This window comes from Cricetulus griseus (genome assembly GCF_003668045.3).
Source record: "Cricetulus griseus strain 17A/GY chromosome 1 unlocalized genomic scaffold, alternate assembly CriGri-PICRH-1.0 chr1_0, whole genome shotgun sequence".
NCBI classification, from domain to species: Eukaryota; Metazoa; Chordata; class Mammalia; order Rodentia; family Cricetidae; genus Cricetulus; species Cricetulus griseus.
Genome location: NW_023276806.1, coordinates 221,918,392 through 221,938,889, shown reverse-complemented (window position 1 = coordinate 221,938,889; position 20,498 = coordinate 221,918,392). Strand labels below are relative to the sequence as shown.

The 20,498-nt window shown below is 41.1% G+C and overlaps 1 protein-coding gene across 2 annotated transcripts; it reads right to left on the bottom strand.

Moving 5' to 3' along the window:
* Nucleotides 1–864: 864 nt before the first annotated feature.
* On the bottom strand, nucleotides 865–20,109 carry Fam133b (family with sequence similarity 133 member B). Of its 2 annotated transcripts, none has more exons than XM_027389833.2 (11): nucleotides 20,003–20,109; nucleotides 13,736–13,833; nucleotides 11,759–11,837; nucleotides 10,667–10,741; nucleotides 10,521–10,553; nucleotides 10,028–10,090; nucleotides 9,503–9,595; nucleotides 8,999–9,049; nucleotides 5,947–6,033; nucleotides 4,596–4,644; nucleotides 865–2,424 (listed from the first exon to the last, which is right to left on the bottom strand). In XM_027389833.2, the coding sequence occupies exons 1-11, from the start codon at nucleotides 20,024–20,026 to the stop codon at nucleotides 2,396–2,398; spliced, it is 681 nt and encodes a 226-aa protein (XP_027245634.1). In that variant the 5' UTR covers nucleotides 20,027–20,109; the 3' UTR covers nucleotides 865–2,395. The 2 variants fall into 2 exon arrangements, with proteins under 2 accessions (XP_027245634.1, XP_027245633.1); XM_027389832.2 differs by having other exon boundaries at nucleotides 4,600–4,644.
* Nucleotides 20,110–20,498: the final 389 nt, after the last annotated feature.

Genomic DNA, 20,498 nt, shown 5'->3' with positions numbered 1-20,498 from the left:
CGAAGAATGCCAGTGGTTTTAATTGGAACTATGGCAAATTTCTTGTGTGAAAGCTCCCAGCTAAGTCTGAAGACAGCAGTTCACATTTGTTTTCCCCGAGACTACCATACTGCTTATGTGAAATGACGAGAAAGGAAGGAAGCTTGACTAAAGGTACCAATCTGTATTTTGGATAAAATTAAACTTGGACACTCTTCGAGTACTTAAAACACCTAAGGGCAACCACAGGACTCCAAAAGTGACCAAAAAGCTAGGGCTGGTATCAAGACATTTCTACAGACCTTCATCACGTTCTGGCAGATGTCATAGTGCCATTCCATAAGAGACATTCCATGTTTGTAAAACTGATACAAAATCGCCCAAGAAAGAAGGGCAGTTTTGGTGGAGGAAGGAAAGTATGTCATTAACTTACACATCATCATAATCATGGAATTAATATAAGGGACAACACCCCATAAGTAGCCTTTTTATACCTCTCAAGAGACTGCTACAGTCACCAAACACCAGGGTGAATCCTAGACACAAGTCTGAAAGACACAGCATTCTCCTAAATTTAGTGCTTCCTCTGTCTAACAGACAGCTGCTGCTTGCAGGAGAGAGCTGTCATATAGGGACCAGAAGTAAAGGGGCCTTGTATACGCAGGAGGAAACATGACCAACAACTGAATTTTGAAAATTTAGGAGGGGTATTGTATATCCCTCAAAGTTTTTGATACTTTACAGTGGGAGATAAATGCATCTTTAAGTAGAAAATTTTAAGGAACCTCCCAAGAAACGTGTTTTTTTTATCACTAAAACCTGAGGGCATATTTACCATTAACTTTGTAACTACCTGAGACCCAAAGGGAGATAAGAACACAGCTATTTTAAGTAAAATAGCTATTTATTCAGCCTCTTTTCATGCCAAAATGTCTGTGTGTATTCCACTATATTTAGCACACCTTCTGAAACAGGCAAAATTGTACATCATTATATTTCATATTACCTGATTATATAAAAGTGTAAAATGAAAATGACTTATCAATTCCTTTTAACATTCCCAGAAACTCAGAGATATGAGGCACAAGATCTCAGTACAACATGACACAGGAGGAGCAGTAATGTAGTTCTCACCTAAGTTAACATGTCATAATCTGTTATTAATATGCAAAGACAACAAACTTTTAAAACATTCTATTTACTAAGATTCTGCCATAGCTTTATGTAACAAGATACAGCATACCAGGCCTGCCACTTAACTTGTTTGTGCTAAGTCTCAGCTTCAATATGAAGCTGTTAAACACAAAAACCAAAAGTTCCGCTTTTTACATGCTAAATGTCGTGTTAATGTGCCACTGAACACAGTAATGAAGACAGCAAGAGTAAGGAGTTAAAAGCTAAACATGGCAGCCTAAATAAAATCTATACAAAACATAAAGTAGCTATCACTGGCTACATAAAAACCCTCTGACCAGTTAAAGCCGGTATAAAACATGCACTTTAGAATTGTTAGCTATCAGTTCAGAAAGTACCAGTGTCTATCAAACAATTCCTCTCCAAAGCCAAAGTGTAGGCAAAATTAATTCAAATGACATAACACAACCTAACCCTAAAAAACATTCAGTTGTTATTATTGAAGTGGAGGTAAATTCCAGAGCTTTGGGGGCGTTCTCATGCTGCAAAGGGCTGGGTATCTCTGGTTCACACGAAGCAGCATACAACAGTCTACAGATGTCGTTAACCTCAGTCAAGGGCAGGACTGATGGTGCCCAGCTCTGACCTCCCAGGAAACATGGCTACTGTGTCCACAGAAGTAGTTAGTGTGAGATCAAAGGCACGCTGTTCTGGTAGCTGAAGAGACAGCAACCCGCCCCCTCTTTAAAAGCTCCTTCCCCAAGTAAACCAAAATATACGTGGGGAAAAACTAAAATACACTTATCTACAGAGTAAGGATTTTGAAATTTTAATGTAATCCCTACTTTGAAAGTTTTTACTAGAGTCAGCTTAGTATTTCTGGTTACATCTTAAAGATGGATCCAGATTCAGTTTCTGATGATTTAGCCTTATGTACTTCTAGTAAAAAATATTAGCTTTATTCCAAATGTCTTAACCACTAGTATGACTGCAAAGTACGATCTCCCAGAGTCACCAAGGACTGGAAGAGGAAAAGGTGTTCAAGCAGCAGGCAACAATCATGGCCCTTCGCACGCATGGCGGTATCCGAGTGGCTGCTGACTAGTCCAGGACAAGTCTACACACAAGGGAATTAATTCATGCACGTTACTCCGTATGTCTAATCTTCACAGTTGAGAGCTCCTTCGACATTGCACTCGGTAAGGGACCCTGGTCTTCCAGATGCTACGCTGAGTCTGAACTTGAATCAGCGGCCTTCTTTTTTTTCTTCTTGCTGTGCTTCTTATGCTTCCTTCTCTTCTTGGCTTTGTCCTGTAAAGACAATTCCATGGCAGGTATTACTACTGTACCCATCTGAGAACATGACAGTTAAGAACACTGTCACTTCTACATCTAAGCCACTTCCTGTATTCAACCACAGAAGCAAGCAAGCTAGAAAAGCCTCAACAACCACAACTATGGAGTCTACGAGTACTTGCTGAACCTCTAAGACTGGTACATTAGCAGCTTCCAACAGAAACTTCCCTAAGACTCCACTGATTCACACTATCAATCGCTCCATTTTATGTTATATACAGCTTCCAAAGGAAAAGGTCCAATATAGGAAACTCACATACAGCAAGACACAATAGCTTTAGTGAAATGGCAGTTTGTTTGAGGATCCAAGTATTTAATATTTTAGTTGAAACATAAACTGTGTACTGTTCAGACTGCAACACTACTGTAATTGCTAATACCACCTAATACAAAATATTGATACATACTTAAGAGTATTATTTATTTAATAAAACATATGCTTTTTATTTATTTTTTTAAGACAGGGTCTCATGTAGCCTAGGCTGGCCTTGAACCTTGAATTTCTGATACTAGGATTACAGGCACACACCATCACATCTAGCCAAATGCCTAGGCAGGGAAATCACTGCCTTGGAAAGGCAGCCAACTTCTTATTGGGTAAAAGGGTGCTGGAGCTTTGCTGACCTCTAACTCCTCTGAGTGCTTCTGCATCAGAAGTATAGGTATAAGTTCAAAAGAAGGTACTCGTATAGCTATGCAGGAAGAAGTGGTCCAGGCAAGGCAGGCAGGCAGGCAGGCAGCTTTCTCTCCTCTCTTACTTTCACAGAAGAACCTTGCAGCTTGCCTACTTGGGGGTGCTGCTTTTTTTTTTTTTTTTTTAAAGCATTTACTTAAGTATAATTTTACAAAGAAGCCAAAAATCTTAAATTTTAGCATCTATTTATTGTGCTGGGGGTGGGACCCACAGCCTTTCGTATATAAGACAACCACATTACCAATGAATTACACCCTCAGGCCCATGGGGAGGTTCTCTTTAGCTATTTACTCTTTTCTCCTTACATACACATACCTCTATCTTATACTCTTACTGCATCTCTAAGAACGAGAATATTCCTAGTGGAGATGCTGGCTAACATACGCCAACAGAAAGAATACTTAGCCAAATGTTTTTCTAATTAATCAATTTAAACTACAGTCTACAAGATTCAACCAAATTATTTTTGCACTCAGAAAAAAAGTGTTTATTACTGTGGCCACAAAACACATATACACCTAGGTTTCAGAGAAGGCTCTTGTATTAAGAGCCACAAAGTTCTAGGAAAAGGTTACTCTGATCCACAAATAAATGGGGATGTTCTTGTTTTTTGTTGTTGTTGTTTTTCCGAGACAGAGTTTCTCTGTGTAGCTCTGGGGCCTGTCCTGGCACTCACTGGCCTCAAACTCACAGAGATTCACCTGCCTCCCTAGTGCTAGGATTAAAGGCGTGTGCTACCATCCCCAACCTGATTAAGGGCACTTCTTATTCCTGCAGAGGACCTGGATTCAGTTCCTAGCACCTATACGAGAACTCCAGTTACAGGGTATCCCATGCCTTTCTGAACTCCATTGAACACATACATATACTCAGGTAACCACTAATATAAGCAAAAATAAAATATGTTAAATAAAAGTTAAAGCATATGTGTGTTTAACTATGTAAATTATACATATAATTTTCTAACTCTATTTTTATTTATTTCGCATGAATATGTGTTATGGTACACAAGGAAGGCAGAGGATAACTGGGGTCCTCGAGATCAAACTCAGGTTATCAGCAAGCACCTTTACCCACCGAGCCATTTCACCAGCCCCTTGAACTTCTATTTCTTTTTTTCCTTGATAGGAACTCACTATATATAGCTTAGCTAGCCTTGAACTCAGAGATACACCTGATTCTGCCTCCCAAGTGCTGGGATTAAAGGCGTGCACCACTATGCCCAGTTCTGAACTTCTATTTCTAATAGTAAGATACTGAAAGGGGTCAGGGGATGTTTTGTTTCCTGTCCTAAGCCTACTTGCTTTTCTCCTATCCAGTCAACAAAGGTGATAGACACCACCCTCTTCCCAGTACTTCATTTGGTCCCAGCAGAATTAATGTGACATTAAAGAACAGCAGGCCTGCTGTTGTCTGTAAAAATGTAAGATACTTGCTGTTCTCTCGCGTTCTTCACCACTTTTCTTCCTTTTTGCTTGCACCTACAAAGTTGAAATTTTTGTGAACGCAAGACAAAGGTAATTTGTACTTAGTGCATATATATTACATGTTCAAGCCACACGAAGAAAATTTAATTATAAAAATCACATTTTTATGACTCCTGTTATGTATCAATAATGTTTCAATAAAAAAAAAAAAACACAAGTGAAAATTTTCAGTGTTCCTAAGAGCTTCGCTCGCATTGTCTTTCAGCACCAAACACAAGCAGTACAAACCGTGGGAAGGTATCGTGAATCCTAGCATAACACAGACCAGCACCTGAATCCTAGCTGCAGCTTCATCACTACGAATATTCTGTACTGCCAAAACAGTAGTCACACATACACTGTACCCCATATAGAGCAGCCGGTTAAAAACCTTGTCAATAACAATGGTCATATCACGTGTATTTCCCTTTGACCTGTTAAAGCTCAGTGTACCGAATTCAAATGAAATCCCAAGTTGTTAAAGGCCATGTACACTAAATGTCAAGTACAAATAAGATATTTTGTTAAGTACTCCTTATTATATACTGGATAAATGTTAAACATAACAGTACTAGACAATAAAAACTACCAAACTATTCAGTTCTATGGTATACCTGTTAGGTAATTACATGCTGAATACATGATACAAACACATAAAAAGTCACTGACAATCTATAAGCATTAGATACTGTTTGCCTGCAATTGGGTAGCAAAGATTTCTGAAGGCCACCTGTGAGGTACCAACTCCAGTATGAACTTCCAATGTCACACTTGAGTGGCTATATATTCAAATACAATTTCATCAGATTACACATTGGTATCTAGTTTATATTAGCTACAAGTTTCATTTCAAAGAACATAAAAAATATTAACTGTAAGATGGGGCAACTGGTGTGATGGGTCTGAGGACCATTATCATAAACCAGAAACAACGACGGAAAAAAGGAGACAGGCACAAACAAACAAGGAAAATATAGAAGGGGCAGGGAGCTCAGAGACAGAGTAGACAGAAAGACAGCTGGGCAAGATGGACGCTAGAGGAGAAAAGCCAAGCAAAGCCAGACGTAGGAAACCAGCCCCTTTGGCATCTCATCTAGCCTATTTAAGACAAAATGAAGATCATGTGTGGTAATTCTTTCTACTTCAGTCACGATTGGGTTTTAGTTTGCTGCACTGTACATAGCCTCTTCCATGTAACCAGAATGACAATATTAAAAAATATGACATTGGAAAGGCATGGTTAAACATGGTTGATTATCAAAACGACAGTCATTTAATTATAAAACTTACTGTGAAAGTTTCCTTTCCTTCACTCACCTCTTCATAATCCGACTCTGATGACGACCCAGTGGACAGCGCTCTATCGTCATACAGCTTTCTTTTTTTGCTGAGTCCTTTAGTGTCCTATGGAAACAAATACATTCATCCCCATTTAAAAAATACTGTTAGGAAAACTTCATGCTTCTTTTTTCAAACTGAAAAGTTTCTATTTGCTATGTGTATGTATATTTGCATGCAGGCATATGTGTGCATGTACGACAGGGAGGGGAACACTGCATGCACTCTTTTTATTCTCTCCTTCAACTCTGTGGGATTCAAGGAGTCAACTCAGGCTGTCAAGTCTGCACCAAGGGTTTCTTTATGCTGAGCTGTCACACAATCCCCAAATTTCATGTTTCTAAACTACATTTAACAAATTCTACAAATCGCCCAGTTTTAAAATTAGAAATTTCTAAACATAGTGACATCAACAAGGACTCAGAAATTTTTAATGCCACTAAAGCAATACTTTCATTTAACAAATTGAAGTTAACTTCATGTCCATTTAGATTAGCAGTTCTCAACATGTGGGTTGCAGACCCTTTGGGGGTCAAATGCCCCTTTCACAGGGTCCCAAAAGACTGGAAGAAAACAGATATTTACATTACAATTCATAACAGCAGTAAAATTATAGTTATGAGGTAGCAACAAAATAATTATGGTGGGGGGGTCACCACAACATGAGGACTACACTAAAGGTCACAGCATTAGCATGGCTGAGAACCACTGATATGGATATAATGTCTTCATTTCCTTAAATTAGCAGATATAATTTTAAGAAACGAAGATGGTGGAAGATTTAGGTCCTTTGTATGTTAATCCTGCTGGCTCTACTCAGGAGTGCATCAGAAAAGAAAAACAGTTGGTAATTGCCTGTTATGATTTAAAAGGATCTGAACAATAACATTGGTATACTTAGAGTATTATATTTTGAAATATTTCATTTTTATCTATATGTATGTGTATATGCAAGAGTGTATGTCACATGTGTGTACAGGTACCCAGGGAGGCCAAAAAAGGGTGTCAGATCCCCCGGAACTGGAGTTATAGGAGCTCGTAAGCCACCCAATGTGGGTGTTGCAAACTAAACTCAGAACTTGGGTCCTATGGAAGAGAAGCAAACATGCTTATCTACTGAGCCAACTCTCTAACTCTTCCATTTAAAATTAAAAAACATCTAAACATCTTAGTTCCAGGACAGCAACATTTCAGGCTATAAAGACACCAAAAACTCACATAAAGGTAGAAGAGGAAAACCCACTTCACAAAACTGTTTTCTAATCTCTATATACACAAGGTACACACCATCATTCTGCCATATCCTGTGTATACATGCATGTGTATACACACAAACTAAAAAATTTATAATGTACTCAGGGACGAAAGTAGACATTTTAAGAACTAAAAATTTCACAAACATCTACTATGGCCAACTGAGCAGAAATGTAAATTGATAAACACTTTGGTGAGAAAATGTTTAGATAAACTAAATGTATCTACATTCTGGGAACCTAAAAATTACAGTCCCAGACATACATTAGAAAATTAAGAATAACTCATAGGAGGAAAAAGAGTTAAGAAATGCCCACTGTATAGAGCCAGACAGAGGCTCTGTAATTAAGTGAACTTGTTGCAACTACAGAAGACCCTGGTTCAGTTTCCAGCACCTACCCGATGACTTACAACTTCCTGTAACTCCAGTTCTGGAGTATCTGATGCCCTCTTCTGGCCATCTTGGGCACTGGGCAGGTACACTTAAGCACATAAACATGAATAAATCTTCAAAATAAATATGCACTGCAGCAGTTTGTATTGCTGAAAACTGTAAACAGTAGTGGCTCACTGAAATGGCTCAGTGGCTAAGAGCACCCACTGCTCATTCAGAGGACTCAGGTTCGAGGGCCAGCACCCACAACCACCTGATGAACTCGGCTCAAGGAGATTCTATGTCCTTTGCTGACCTCCACACAAACACATCTGCATGCATGTGGTGCACATAAACATATGCAGACAGATAGTATACTAATAAATACATCTATTAAAGAGTGAAAACAATCTAGAAGCGTCTTAGGAGGATAGGGAATAAATGGAATATTGTAAGCAAAAGAAATAAACTTGAAAACATCAAGGATAAATGGCATCAGTACTGCTGAATAAAAAGCTGGTTTCAGAACTTGTCATGCTCTTGAAAAGCACACAACACTGTATGTTACTATGAGTAAAATACATACTTAGTGCTAAATGAGGATGAGAAGCATATGGAACGTTAATTCCAGGACCACTACCTCTGAAGGAGTGCTGACTTTAAACCAGTAAAGACAAGCAAGTGCAACCCATACATTAATTCTAGTCACCACGAGGGTGGCTGTTCCCAGAGTCTACGTATGAGATTTTTTATGTAATACTTAGAAGTATTTCAAAATCATAACACAGCAGCTTCAGTTTTTCACTTTGTATCACCAACTTTTAGTTTCATAGACTTTTTTGAAATATGAAAGCAACCTTATTATTATTATTATTGGTTTTTCGAGACAGGGTTTCTCTGTATTGCTTTGGAGCCTATCCTGGAACTCGCTCTGTAGCCTAGGCTGGCCTCGAACTCACAGAGATCCTCCTGTCTCTGCCTCCCGAGTGCTGGGATTAAAGTCATGAAACACCACCACCCGGCTACAACCATTATTTTTAAATGGTTTTGAACATCAGGCATTAATACCAAATCAAGTGACATCCTTCAGGCAACTATTGAAATAGTCATACAGCTTTTCTCCTTCTATCAGTTAATACATACCAATTAGTATTAATAATAGAGAAATTATAGTGGGGACCAGGTGGCCACAGCCCCAGCTGCTCAGGAAGATCCCAGGAGTCCGAGGCCAGGTTGGGCAACACCATGAGCTCACATCTCATAAATAAGCAAATTCATTAAAAACAAAGCAAAAAACCATTGCATTAACACGAAACCCCTTGATATGGTACACATCATGGTTAACTTCCTGGCCATTTAAGTGCTGTGTGACAGACTACCTGAGGTCAGTATAAAAACAGTTACCTTTTCTTTCTCAGTCACATCCTTTGACTTCTTTCTCTTTTTTGAACTGTCCTGCACAAACAGACAAAGAGAAACAGTACAAGTGTAGCCCTCTCCCAAAATGATTTGATTCATGAGTAGTAAATTTTCTTTAATATCAGAATTTATTCTGAAAACAAAAGCTCAATCTATCTTGTGTGTATTTCTGCAGGTAAGACTGTTTCCACTGTTTAACTGAATAAAGCCTATGTACTCCTAAACACTCTGCAACTCCCAAATGGCTTATTTTAAAATGGGGCTTTATGCCACTGTCTTGGTCTTAACAGCCACATACACTGAAGTTCTATAATCCACATGGTTTTCTGCCATCCTTCAATCTGGTTTGCCTACTGTCCTCATCAGGAATTCTGCATTTATTCCCTTAGTCTATTAACCTCTGTGTTAACAAATTACTCCCTCATATGGCTGCTGAAAGGGTTAAATGCAATATGTTTGCTCTCAGCAATTCAGGTCTGTGAGTCTCACCTTGCTATCCGAGTCGGAGTCTGACACTGAGCTCTCAGGAGACTTATGGCAACGGCTCTTCTTTTTCTTCCTCTTTTTTGTTTGTTTTTTATCCTACACAAAACATTTAGAAACATTTGCTTTCTGTTTCAGAATACAATTTATCCATTTAACTAATATCATAAATGTAATAACCAGAACTTAATGAAAGGACCAGCTTATAAACATATTTTCCTCAACAAATATTTATAATATAACAATGCAACATACCATTTTTCTATTTGAAGAATCAAATGATCTGAATTATATGTTTGTAATTCTAATCAATGAGTCAAGTGTTTTAGATTTTTCAAAAAATATTATTTTAAATGAACAAAGCAAACATAAAAACAAATACCAATATTTAAACATCTCATCACTTCATTTATTTGTAATGGGCACTTTAAGTTATGAGCAATTAATTAAAATCAGAAAGGCAAGATGTCTAGCAGTAATTTCACAACAGGAGTCCCCAATTACTTCATGAACCACCAGAGCCAATCTTACCTCATCTTCAGAATCTGAAGAACTGCTGGAAGAATCAGAGCTCGATGAAGAAGAAGATGAATACTTGACCAAACACAAAACAATTAAAGCTTGTGAGATTCGGGAATTGGTTTACTTGATTAAGTCTCTCAAGAACTTAGTGAAATCAATCTAGGGTCTAAGAAACAGAGGCCATATCCATAAGATTCAGAAACTAAATGTCTAAGCCACCTCTGTCCCCCAGAAGCTCAACAAAGTGACAACATTGCAGTAACGGTCAACAACTGTCCTCTTTGGTAGCAACAAAGAAATCATTAGGTTTTGAAGGAGTTGATATCCCCTTCATGTCACTAAGGGAAGGAACATCACCCATCACAGCCCATGGACCTCTAGGCTGCTTGACTCATCTACAGTCTAAGTTACCTTTAGCATACAGGTTAAAAAAAATCATTCTTACTTTTAAAAAAATAGCTCTTAATTCTAACATTTAGAAAAATAGAAAACTTTTGCTCACCCTACCAGATTTCTTCTTTTCTTTTTTCTTTTTCTAAATAGAAATAAACATGAGCCCGAGTAAGTGGACGAGACTTTCAAACATACTGACACATCATTTTTATGACACCAATGATAAGAATGGCAATAAGCAAACAGGGGCATTACCTGTCTTTTTTTGGATGAGCTTTCATTCCCACTTAACAACTTCTCTCTGTGTTTTTCTAGTTCTTTTTTCCAATTCTACAAAAAAGTTAAGACACCATTAGAGGTTACTGCTCTCTCTCTTAGCTTTTGTTCTTTTTAAATTACCACTCACCTATCTCGACTTCCCCCCCCCTTTTTTTTAATTTATTTTCATTTGTGTATATGTCCGTGTAAGATGTGTTTTTCAAGACAGAGTTTCTCTGTGTAGCCCTGGCTGTCCTGGAACTTGCTGTGTATACCAAGTTATCTTGAATTCTGAAATCCACCTGCCTCCACCCTCTGAGTGCTGGGATTAAAGGCATATGCCACTCACCAGGCCTAGGTTATGAATGAATGAACGAACAAACGAACAAACAAACAAACAAATAAATGCATCATGTATCTCCCTGCAGTGGTGGCACACTTTTAACTTGGGAGGCAGAGGCAGGTGGATCTGTGAGTTTGAGACCAGCCTGGTCTACAGAGATAGCCAGGGCTAAACAAGAAACCCTGTCTGTAGTGAACCCCCTGCCAAAAAAGAAGTATGATTATTGTGGGCAGGTGTGAGGTATGAGTGCGTGCACATGTATTATGGTGTATGTGTGTAGGGTCTTTCATGTTCATGTGGATTCTGAGGATCAGATTCAGATCATCAGGCTTTCGAGGCAAGTGCCTTTACTAAGTCCTTCTCTTCTTTTTTTTTTTAAATTTTATTTATTGATTATGTATACAGTCTTGTGCCTGCATGCCAGCAGAGGGCACCAGATCTTATTCAGGATGTTGTGAGCCACCATGTAGTTGCTGGGAATTGAACTCAGGACCTCTGGAAGAACAGCCAATGCTCTTAACCGCTGAGCCATCTCTCCAGTCCCCCTTCTCTTCTTTTTATAGAAGTATTCATTTACTCACAAACCTGTCTTCAAATATAACAGAAATACTCATAAAATATAGACTATCCTTAGTGCCTAAAGTGCAATGCTCAAATTCTTGGTTTATTAAAGTGAAACAATTAAAAGAGATTTCATTTTACTGTAAGGAAAAGATCTATTTCTTTAAAAGATGCTATTTACAAACCTCATTCATTTTTTCTTCAAATTCAGCCAAAGCTTTGGAACCCTTCTTTTTCTTTTCTAGCTGCTCCTTTACTTCCTCCCTTAAAAAACAGAATGACAAACACAATTCCAAGCATTTCAACTTAAGTGAACAACATGAAAAAGACAGAATTTTAATATTCTAAGACCCCCTTTTGCCGGGTGTTGGTGGCGCATGCCTTTAATCCCAGCACTCGGGAGGCAGAGGCAGGCAGATCTCTGTGAGTTCGAGGCAGAGAGAGTGCAGGATAGTCTCCAAAGCCACCAAGAAACCCTGTCTCGAAAAACCAAAAGACACCCTTTCATATTGATAGTTCAAGTTTCTTTGTTCACCATCATGTAAGCAATCATAATTAAGCCCACTGGGTGATATCACCCCTCTTCTAAACCCAGACTGTTTAAACATTATTTTGATTGAATCTCACAACAATGAGTACCAGTAAGTAATAGGTACTCAAGTTCTGAGAAAGTGAGAACACAACGCAAGCTGTCAGCATTAAGATGAGTCAAATCAAGTCTATCTTACACAAAGCTACATTATGTTGTCAAGCCCCCATGACATAAAATACTCAACATGCATGCCTAAGGCTTGATACAGCCAGTCTATCTTCCTAGACCACTGGCCTCTGGCAGGTGGGCACCTTGGAGCTGGATTTTGAAGGTCTTACTAGAGTGGCTTATTCCACCTAACTCTGTGTGTCGGAAGACACAGTACAGTTCAGGCCAAACACCTGCTTCACTTCTGAATTCAGAATTTGAAAATGTGACAGCAGAGGCTCATTACTTAGCAATAAAAATCCTGAGCACACCTATGAGCCTTCTGGGCTGGCAACATCCCACATGTTGTCATAATTCCTTGCTAGAGGGATTAATGTGCTTGTATGATTCTGTTAGCAAAACCTTTCGAGCCCGTGCCTGACTTTCCACAGTTCCCCTTTTCAACAGTATCCAACAGCCTTTTGTTGCATAAATCTTGTTAGGAGTGGAATTACCTGCCAAGACTCCTCTAAGTGTGCTCTTATGAGTTAACCAACCTATGGGTTGTTTTAAAGGCTTTTGACTCACGGGCATTTCCCCTTTAAATTCCATCCCCTCTTACCATATTACAGGTAAAATAACATTGGGGAACTTTTCTGGATGTTGCAGTGGTTAAGAATAATATTTAAGCACACTGGAGGAAGTGGGCAGGGAGTGGAAAGGATTCCCTATAACATACAGCAAGCATCAACTCCAGTTGCTTGGACCCAAGGGTGCCCTGCAGTTGGTGATTTGTCACGTTAGGACTGGAGTAGTAACAAAAAGGAAATATTAAATAACAGTGCTTGAAACTGTGACCATGAATTTACAAAGGATGAGAGCTACTCCTCCAGTTTTTCTGACTCTTCTGAATCAGCTGATAAACTTGGAATAACACCGTACAGTATATTTCTGTTACTCCTCCCCAACCTCTGTGACTCTCAGTGAAGGACACCATCATCCACCACACTGCTGCTTTAAACAGCACAGAACTCTGCAAGGTTAAGCGAGACATTTTAGAGGCTACAGAAGCCAGTGATAGAAGAAGGCTCCCTAGAAATGTTTTAGCCATGCAAGGTTCTATTTTGTTTATGAATATGAAATCACATATTCAAAACAAAGCACCTGTTAAACGTTACTTTAAAAACTACTCATTATTCTGGATGTCCACATGTACAAGAACGAAATTAGATCCACATATATAACCCTGAACAAAAATCAATTCTAAGTGGATCAAAGACCTCAATTAAAGAAATCAGGAAGTTGAGAGGGAGCAGGAATGGAAACAGGAAGAGTTGGAGGGAAGTGAGTGGAAATTATATAAATACAATTCTCATGTACGAAATTCTCAAAAATAAGTGAAAATCACTTGTTATCTGGCAACTGCTCAACAATCACCAAAGGTAGTAAGGGTAAACTTATGAACAGGTAAACTGAGGAATACCAGGTAGGCCTCGGTCGGTTCAGATAGTCCTGGATTGTTGGCCCTGAAGACTGGATTGGACCCCTCGATCGAGCCATCGCTATTGGATTCATGTAGGCCTTGAGGAAAGAACAACAATTAATTCCATTAAAATAACCACTAAGAAAAGTCACATCTATCTAGAAGCATTAGTATAAATGAATACTATATCCAACTAAGTATGAACAAGCTGACTAATCAACTTATAAAAATCAGTTTAATCTTCTACATAGCCTTGAATTTTGTGAGGTAGTCACTCCATATAACACAAATGCTGTTGCTTTAGCAGAATTTTGAAGAACAATGATGCCTCTCACCTGCTGAAGCCTTTAAGTAACTGTTCCTGAGACCCAATAGCTCAGTGAAGGTGACCACACTATGCTACTTGCAAATTACGAAACCCACTTCAAAGAAACAAAAACGATCTACCCTGACATACTGCTAAATCTCCTAGTCCATATGGATGGTGATTTTATTCTCAAATTAACATAAAAAATTAAGCTACAATTGCTGGGTGGTAGTGGTACAAGCCTTTAATCCCAGCACTCACTCAGAGGCGGAGGCAGAGGCAGGAGGATCTCTGTGAGTCTACAGAGTGAGTTCCAGAATAGCCAAGGCTACACAGAGAAACTCTTTCTTGAAAAACCAAAGCCAAAGGAAAAAAAAATTAAGTTACGACCACCAACAAAAAACCGAGGACTTCATAAAATGGTGGCTAGGCACCGTGGCACATATCTGCAATTCTATCACTTAGGAGCTGGAGGCAGGAATGTCAGAACAATTTACCTCAAAACAAAAACATAACCTAAAATAAACTTTAAAATTTATTTTATGTGTTCGAGTATTTTGCCTGCATGTCTATCTGTGCACTGCGTACATGCAGTACCTGTGGAGGTCAGAAAAATGAATCAGATTATTGGAAACAGAGTTACAGATGGCTGTGGGTGCTGGGACTCAAAACCAGGCACTCTAGAAGCCAGTACTCTTTGCCTTCCAAAATAATTTAAAGTGTGCAAGAAATAAATGTGCCACAAATAATGACAATTTGCAGAATGGGGAACCATCTGCAAACCATATATTTAATTAGGGAATAATGCTCAGGGTCTAAAAAGACAAAACACCTGGTCATCTAATTTAAAACTGAGCAAAGGGATCAAAATACATTCCTCCAAAGACACACTATCAATGGCCAATATATACATGAAAGAATGCTCAATATTACCAGGAAGGCTATTATCAAAGAACCAGAAAATCACAAGGATTATTACAAATGGGAAGAAATTGGGACCCTTTATACACTGGTGATGGGAGTATAAAATAGAATATATGTTGTAGAAAATAATTTGGCTGCTCTTCAGAAAGTTACCACACACAGACTCACCATATGAACCTCCAATTTCATGTCTAGGTACTACAGATACCCAAACAAATGCAAATCACACTCTAGCAGAACACCAGTGTTCACAGTAGCAGTCAGTATTCACAACAATCAAAGGGCAGAACAAAACAAATACCCATCCATGGATGACTAGATAAAAAACACACACTCCATTCAATTTTCAAACTATCCAATTCTAACCCTGTATCTGATGGGCCTTGAGAACAGTGATGCTAAGTGTAAGACAAACACAAGCATACAGCATCACAGTTCCTGGGAGGTATCTGTAAGAAGTAAACCCATTAAGACAGAAGGACAGAGTGGAGCTTATCAGGCAAGAGAAATGTGAGTTATCGTTTCACCATGCACAGTTTAATTGGGATGAGAGCTCTGAAGTAGACAGAGGGTTGTAGAGCACTGCAAATCCAGCTAACACTGAACTACACTGTACAAATGGCTAAGGATGCTGGGCATGGTGGGGCACCCCTTTAATCCAAGCACTCAGGAAGAGCAGGGGATCTCTGTGTTCTAGTTCAAGGCTAGCATGATCTATAATAGTAAGTTCAAGGGCAGCCAAGGCAACACAATGAGACCTTGTCTCAAAAGAAAAAAAAAGGATGGTAAATTTTGTGACCCGTGAAACAACAATATCAGTCTCTACTGTTTCGCTTTCACACACTGAAATGCTCAACAGAAGCAGCTGGATGAAATATTTGAGGGTTTATGTTTATACAGAAACAAAATGTGCTGAGGATGGAGAGGTGACTCAAGATCTGATCCAATAACTCGCACGCACCATGTCTGATTTTACATGGTGCTGGGGATCACACTCAACTCTGTGCATGCTAGGCAAGCAAGTACCATCGATGCACCATTGGAGCTACAGCCTATGTCAGTATGCCTCTGTATTTTGCAGTATATTTGATACCCATACCTTGTCTTAATTTGCTAAATATCCCCAACATTGGGAACTTGTGACATTCCCTCCTGCTTGTAAGAAACTTATGTCCGACTGTGGATATTCCAAGTAATTAGGCAGTATTGTCTTAGTGGAGGTAGTTCTCAGCATGTACTGTTTAACGGTGGTTTGTATTGTAAGATGGAAATGTTGGTCATTTTCATATACAGTGCTTTCTTTGTTTCTTTCAGTGTTACTCTTATCTTTATCCTAAATTCCTATCATTTAAATAGAGCAAGCATTTATCAACTTGAATTAAACTTGGAAAACTGATCAGGAGGTTGAGACTTGATCAGGCATGGTGGTACATGGTTGTAATCACAGGCTGAGGCAAGGGCGTTGAGAGTTCAGGATAGACTACAGCTACCTAGGGAGATCTTGTCTCAAAACAAAGCAGATTTTAGTAAATCAACATGTCTGCCAGAACCATCACTAAACAAAGAAACTTTTGCTTTATTTTGTCCCAAATTTTTTTTTTGGGGGGGGGCTCTCTGAAATGTGTGCTTCTCCTAATATGGTAACTGTAAAATACAGAATCATTTATTTATACATATACGAGAGAGTGAGAGAGTGTGTGTGTGTGTGTGTGTGTGTGTGTGTGTGTGTGTGTGTGTGTGTGTGTCCAGAGGCTGTGTGTCTCCCTCAATAGCTCTCCTTAATTTTTTGAGATTGGGTATCTCAGTGAACCAGGAACTCACAAATTTAACTACACTGGTTGGCTAGCAAGTCCCAAAGATCCTCCTGTCTCTGTCTCCTTGTACTGAGATTAAGGATGCATACCACCGTGCTTGGCTTTTTACATGGGTTCTGGGGATTAAAACTGGGTCCTTAGGCTTGCATGACAGATACTTTCTGGAGTCATCTACCTACCAGAACAATGTTTTGTTTTTATATAAATGTACACTCACCAACACTGGAAGAATGGTTAATTCACTGACAGTGCTGCAAATTCACAGCACACAAACTAAGTTCAATACTTGTAATGCAGTATGATTCATATATATGATGACATAATTATTTTTTAACTTCTGTGTTTGTACTTGCTTGTTTGTCTGTACATCGTATGTGTACAGATGTCACTGAAGGCCAGAAAAAGAGTATCAGATCCTTGGAATCAGAGTTACAAGTGTTTGTGAGCTATGGGTACTGGGAATGTTTGGAAACCCAAGTACTCTGCAAGGGTATTAAATACCTTTTTTGTTTGTTTGTTTGTTTGAGACAGGGTTTCTCTGTGTAGCTTTGGAGGCTATGCTGGCACTCACTCTGTAGACCAGGCCTGCCTCTGCCCCTCCTGTGCTGGGATTAAGGCAACACCCAGCAGGGTACTAAATACTTTTAACTGCAGTCATTTTAGTAGTGCCTAATGGTAAAACATTTTAAGTTTAAAATTGTACAAATTATCGCTAAAGAATGCAGCTACATAAAAGGACCATCCTAACCAAATTACAACAGCAAAAACTGAAAACACCTAGGCCATCATCAAATTAGGATTCATGAAATATACTGAAAGTATGTCCCCTAAATGAAATATTACATATATATCCTAAAAAACGAAGAAGTTCTATAGTTTGTGATTTGGAAAGACTCGCACACACCCACACACACCCACACACACCCACACACCCCCACACACCCACACCCGCACACACCCGCACACACCCGCACACACCCGCACACACCCGCACACACCCGCACACACCCACACACACCCACACACACACACGATCTCTGTCACTTCTATTCAACTTCCCCATTAACCCAAAGCCGCTCTAAAAACCCTGAAGAAATGACCCATACTCCAAAGGAGAATTTCTAAAGGCCTCAAGTTGGGTTCTCAGTAGTTTCAAAGGCTGTAACTACAGCTTCCAAAACAAACAAATAAACAGACACTCCACAACAAAAATCATTTTTCAGGAAGAGACATTTTATACCCAAACCTGAATCCTGATCCTGGGAATCTACACAGTGGAGGAAGAGAAATGCTGGGTAGTTGTTTTTCAGGCCTTCACAAACTTACTGTGCACACATACACACAAAATAAATATGAATAAAAACAAAACAACTGCTTAACACGAGATCTAAAGTTTTTAAAATTTGTGTTTGTGTGCCTGTGCCAGTGTGTGTGTGTGTGTGTGTGTATGCACACGCACTCAGGTTCTTAGACATGAGAGAGACCCCGGATCCTCTGGAGCTGGGGTTACAGAGGGCTATGGATAGTTTGATTGGGCTGCTGGGACCGTAACTTCAGTCCTCTGCAAGAGGAAGCCAAGCCTGGTGGCTCAGGCTTTTTATCCCAGTACTCCAGAGGCAGAGGCGGTTCAGGCCAGCCTGGTCTACAAAAATTTCCAGGCAGTCAGGGACACACAGAGACCCCGTGTCACCACAAACATAATTTAGAAAAAGGGGGAGGGGGCCACAAAAGGAGCAGCAGCTTGTGCCCGTACCCTGGAGGCCTCCACTCCACTGTCCCATAAAGGCTTGTATTTTTGCATTTTTTTAAGTCCCAAATGCTATAATCTTTAACACCATGACACTGTCATCAGGTTAAAAAAAAAGAACTGGACTGCCTCTGAGATCATCTCTAAATAACGACAGAACGGCTAGTATTTCCAGACATAGACATTCATATAAAGTACTGGCAAAACTAGGGAGCTAGTAAAGAAAACAGTGACTGTGGTGAATTGAAGTGGCAGGAGTGACTAACGCAGAGACTTTCAAGGCAGTGATAACGGCGGCTGCGTCCCATTATCAATTTGTGCAAAGACATAAAATGCTGAAATATAAACCACAATTTCACCCAAACAAACGAACCTTTGTGGTGCTGTGTGTTTGTGTGTTGGTAATGGAGAAGCTGTACGTGTGGTGGGGAAACGTATAGGGTTTGTGTGGTTTAAAAGTGCTGTTGAAACCTCAGTCAGGAGTGTCAAAGGATACATGTTCTGCTGGCAGCTAAAGCAGCCGCAACCTGTCCTCTAGGAATTAGTCTCCATCGGATCTACCCCTCCCAGCTCCTGAGTTAGTGCTTCCAGTCTTACAGTCTTTGAAGTACAAACAAAATGCTACAGAACATGACCGCAGCACAGAGTGGTCAAAACGCGCCAGTTAAACGAAGCTGACTTCATGTTTCACAAATGCCTGAGGGATGTAGAAACGAAAAGTTTCCAGTAAAACGGAACGTTCTGGATTCCTGTAAGAAATTAACGTTTGGAAGCAACCCTATAGTCTTTAAGGAAAAAAAAAGAAAAGAAAGAAATCACGACAGCATCGTCGTGCGAACAAACCATCAAAACAAAACTGAAAAACGTCCCGAGAACAAGTGATTTCGAAGCCCGAGAGGGCAGTAGGAGAGCCCAGGCGCAGAGCCATTTCAGCTCTGCCCTAAGTCCCGACACCGCGCCGCCCCTTCTTGAAACCAGGAGCTTGGAAAGAACACTCCCGAACAGGTCCTCGAGGATCCACTACGGAGCACGGAGTCGAAACGGACGTTTCGAAGACGGGGGGCACCGTCGTCTCCCGGGCAGCTCTCGAGCGCGCACCCACGCGCACCCCGGGGCGGCGGCCTTTGTGGTGGGGCTGTGACTAACGAGGCCCCCGTTCGCACGGGTCCCCACTCAGGTTCGGAGGGAGGACTCGCGAACCTCCGAGGGCACAGCGGTCCGCAGCGCCCCGGAGCCCTCGTCCCCGCACCCCCTGGCCCGCCGCCGGCCCGCGCTCGCGGCCCTCACCGCTGCGGGGCGAGCGGTCCCGGGGCCCGCGGGGCCGAGGGCGAGCAGCAAAGCGCACGCGCACCGCGAGGAGGCGCGGGGTCTCGGGGCCCGGAGGTGAGCCGCGGCCGCGGGGCCCCTCCGCCACGGCTTCCGCCCGCCCCCCTCGGCCCCGCGGCCTCCCTCGGGTCTCCCCAACGCGTACTCACCACGCGGTTGTCTCGCTTCCCCATGGCGGCCGGCTGCAGGCGCGGGAAGCCGCGGACCGCACAGGCCCGAGGAGACGCCGAAGCGGGGCCCCCGAAAGCCCTCCCACCGCCTCTACGCCCCGCCCAGAGAGCGGCGCCCCCGCCAATGTCCGGCCCGCGCACGCCACAGCGGCCCCTGGCGGTGCGGAGGACACACCGGCGCCCGCGCCCGCCTTCGGTTCCCTGGAGCAGCGGCTGCAGGGTGACGGCGACCACCGCTCTGCGGGGAGGACACGCTCTGGCCCCCGCTCCTGGCCCGGACAGTCCCCTCCATTTGGTCTTGGCTTTCTTCTATCCTTTATGCGCCGAAATACGCATTCTAGGGGGAACTCAGATTACTGCAACTCTTACTGTGCTTGCGCTGGTAAGGCTGTTGGAAATAAAGTGAGGACCAACAGGCAAACTGGTCCCACCTGGTGGGGGAGGAGGTGCTGTTAGTTAGAGACTTAGCTAAGGT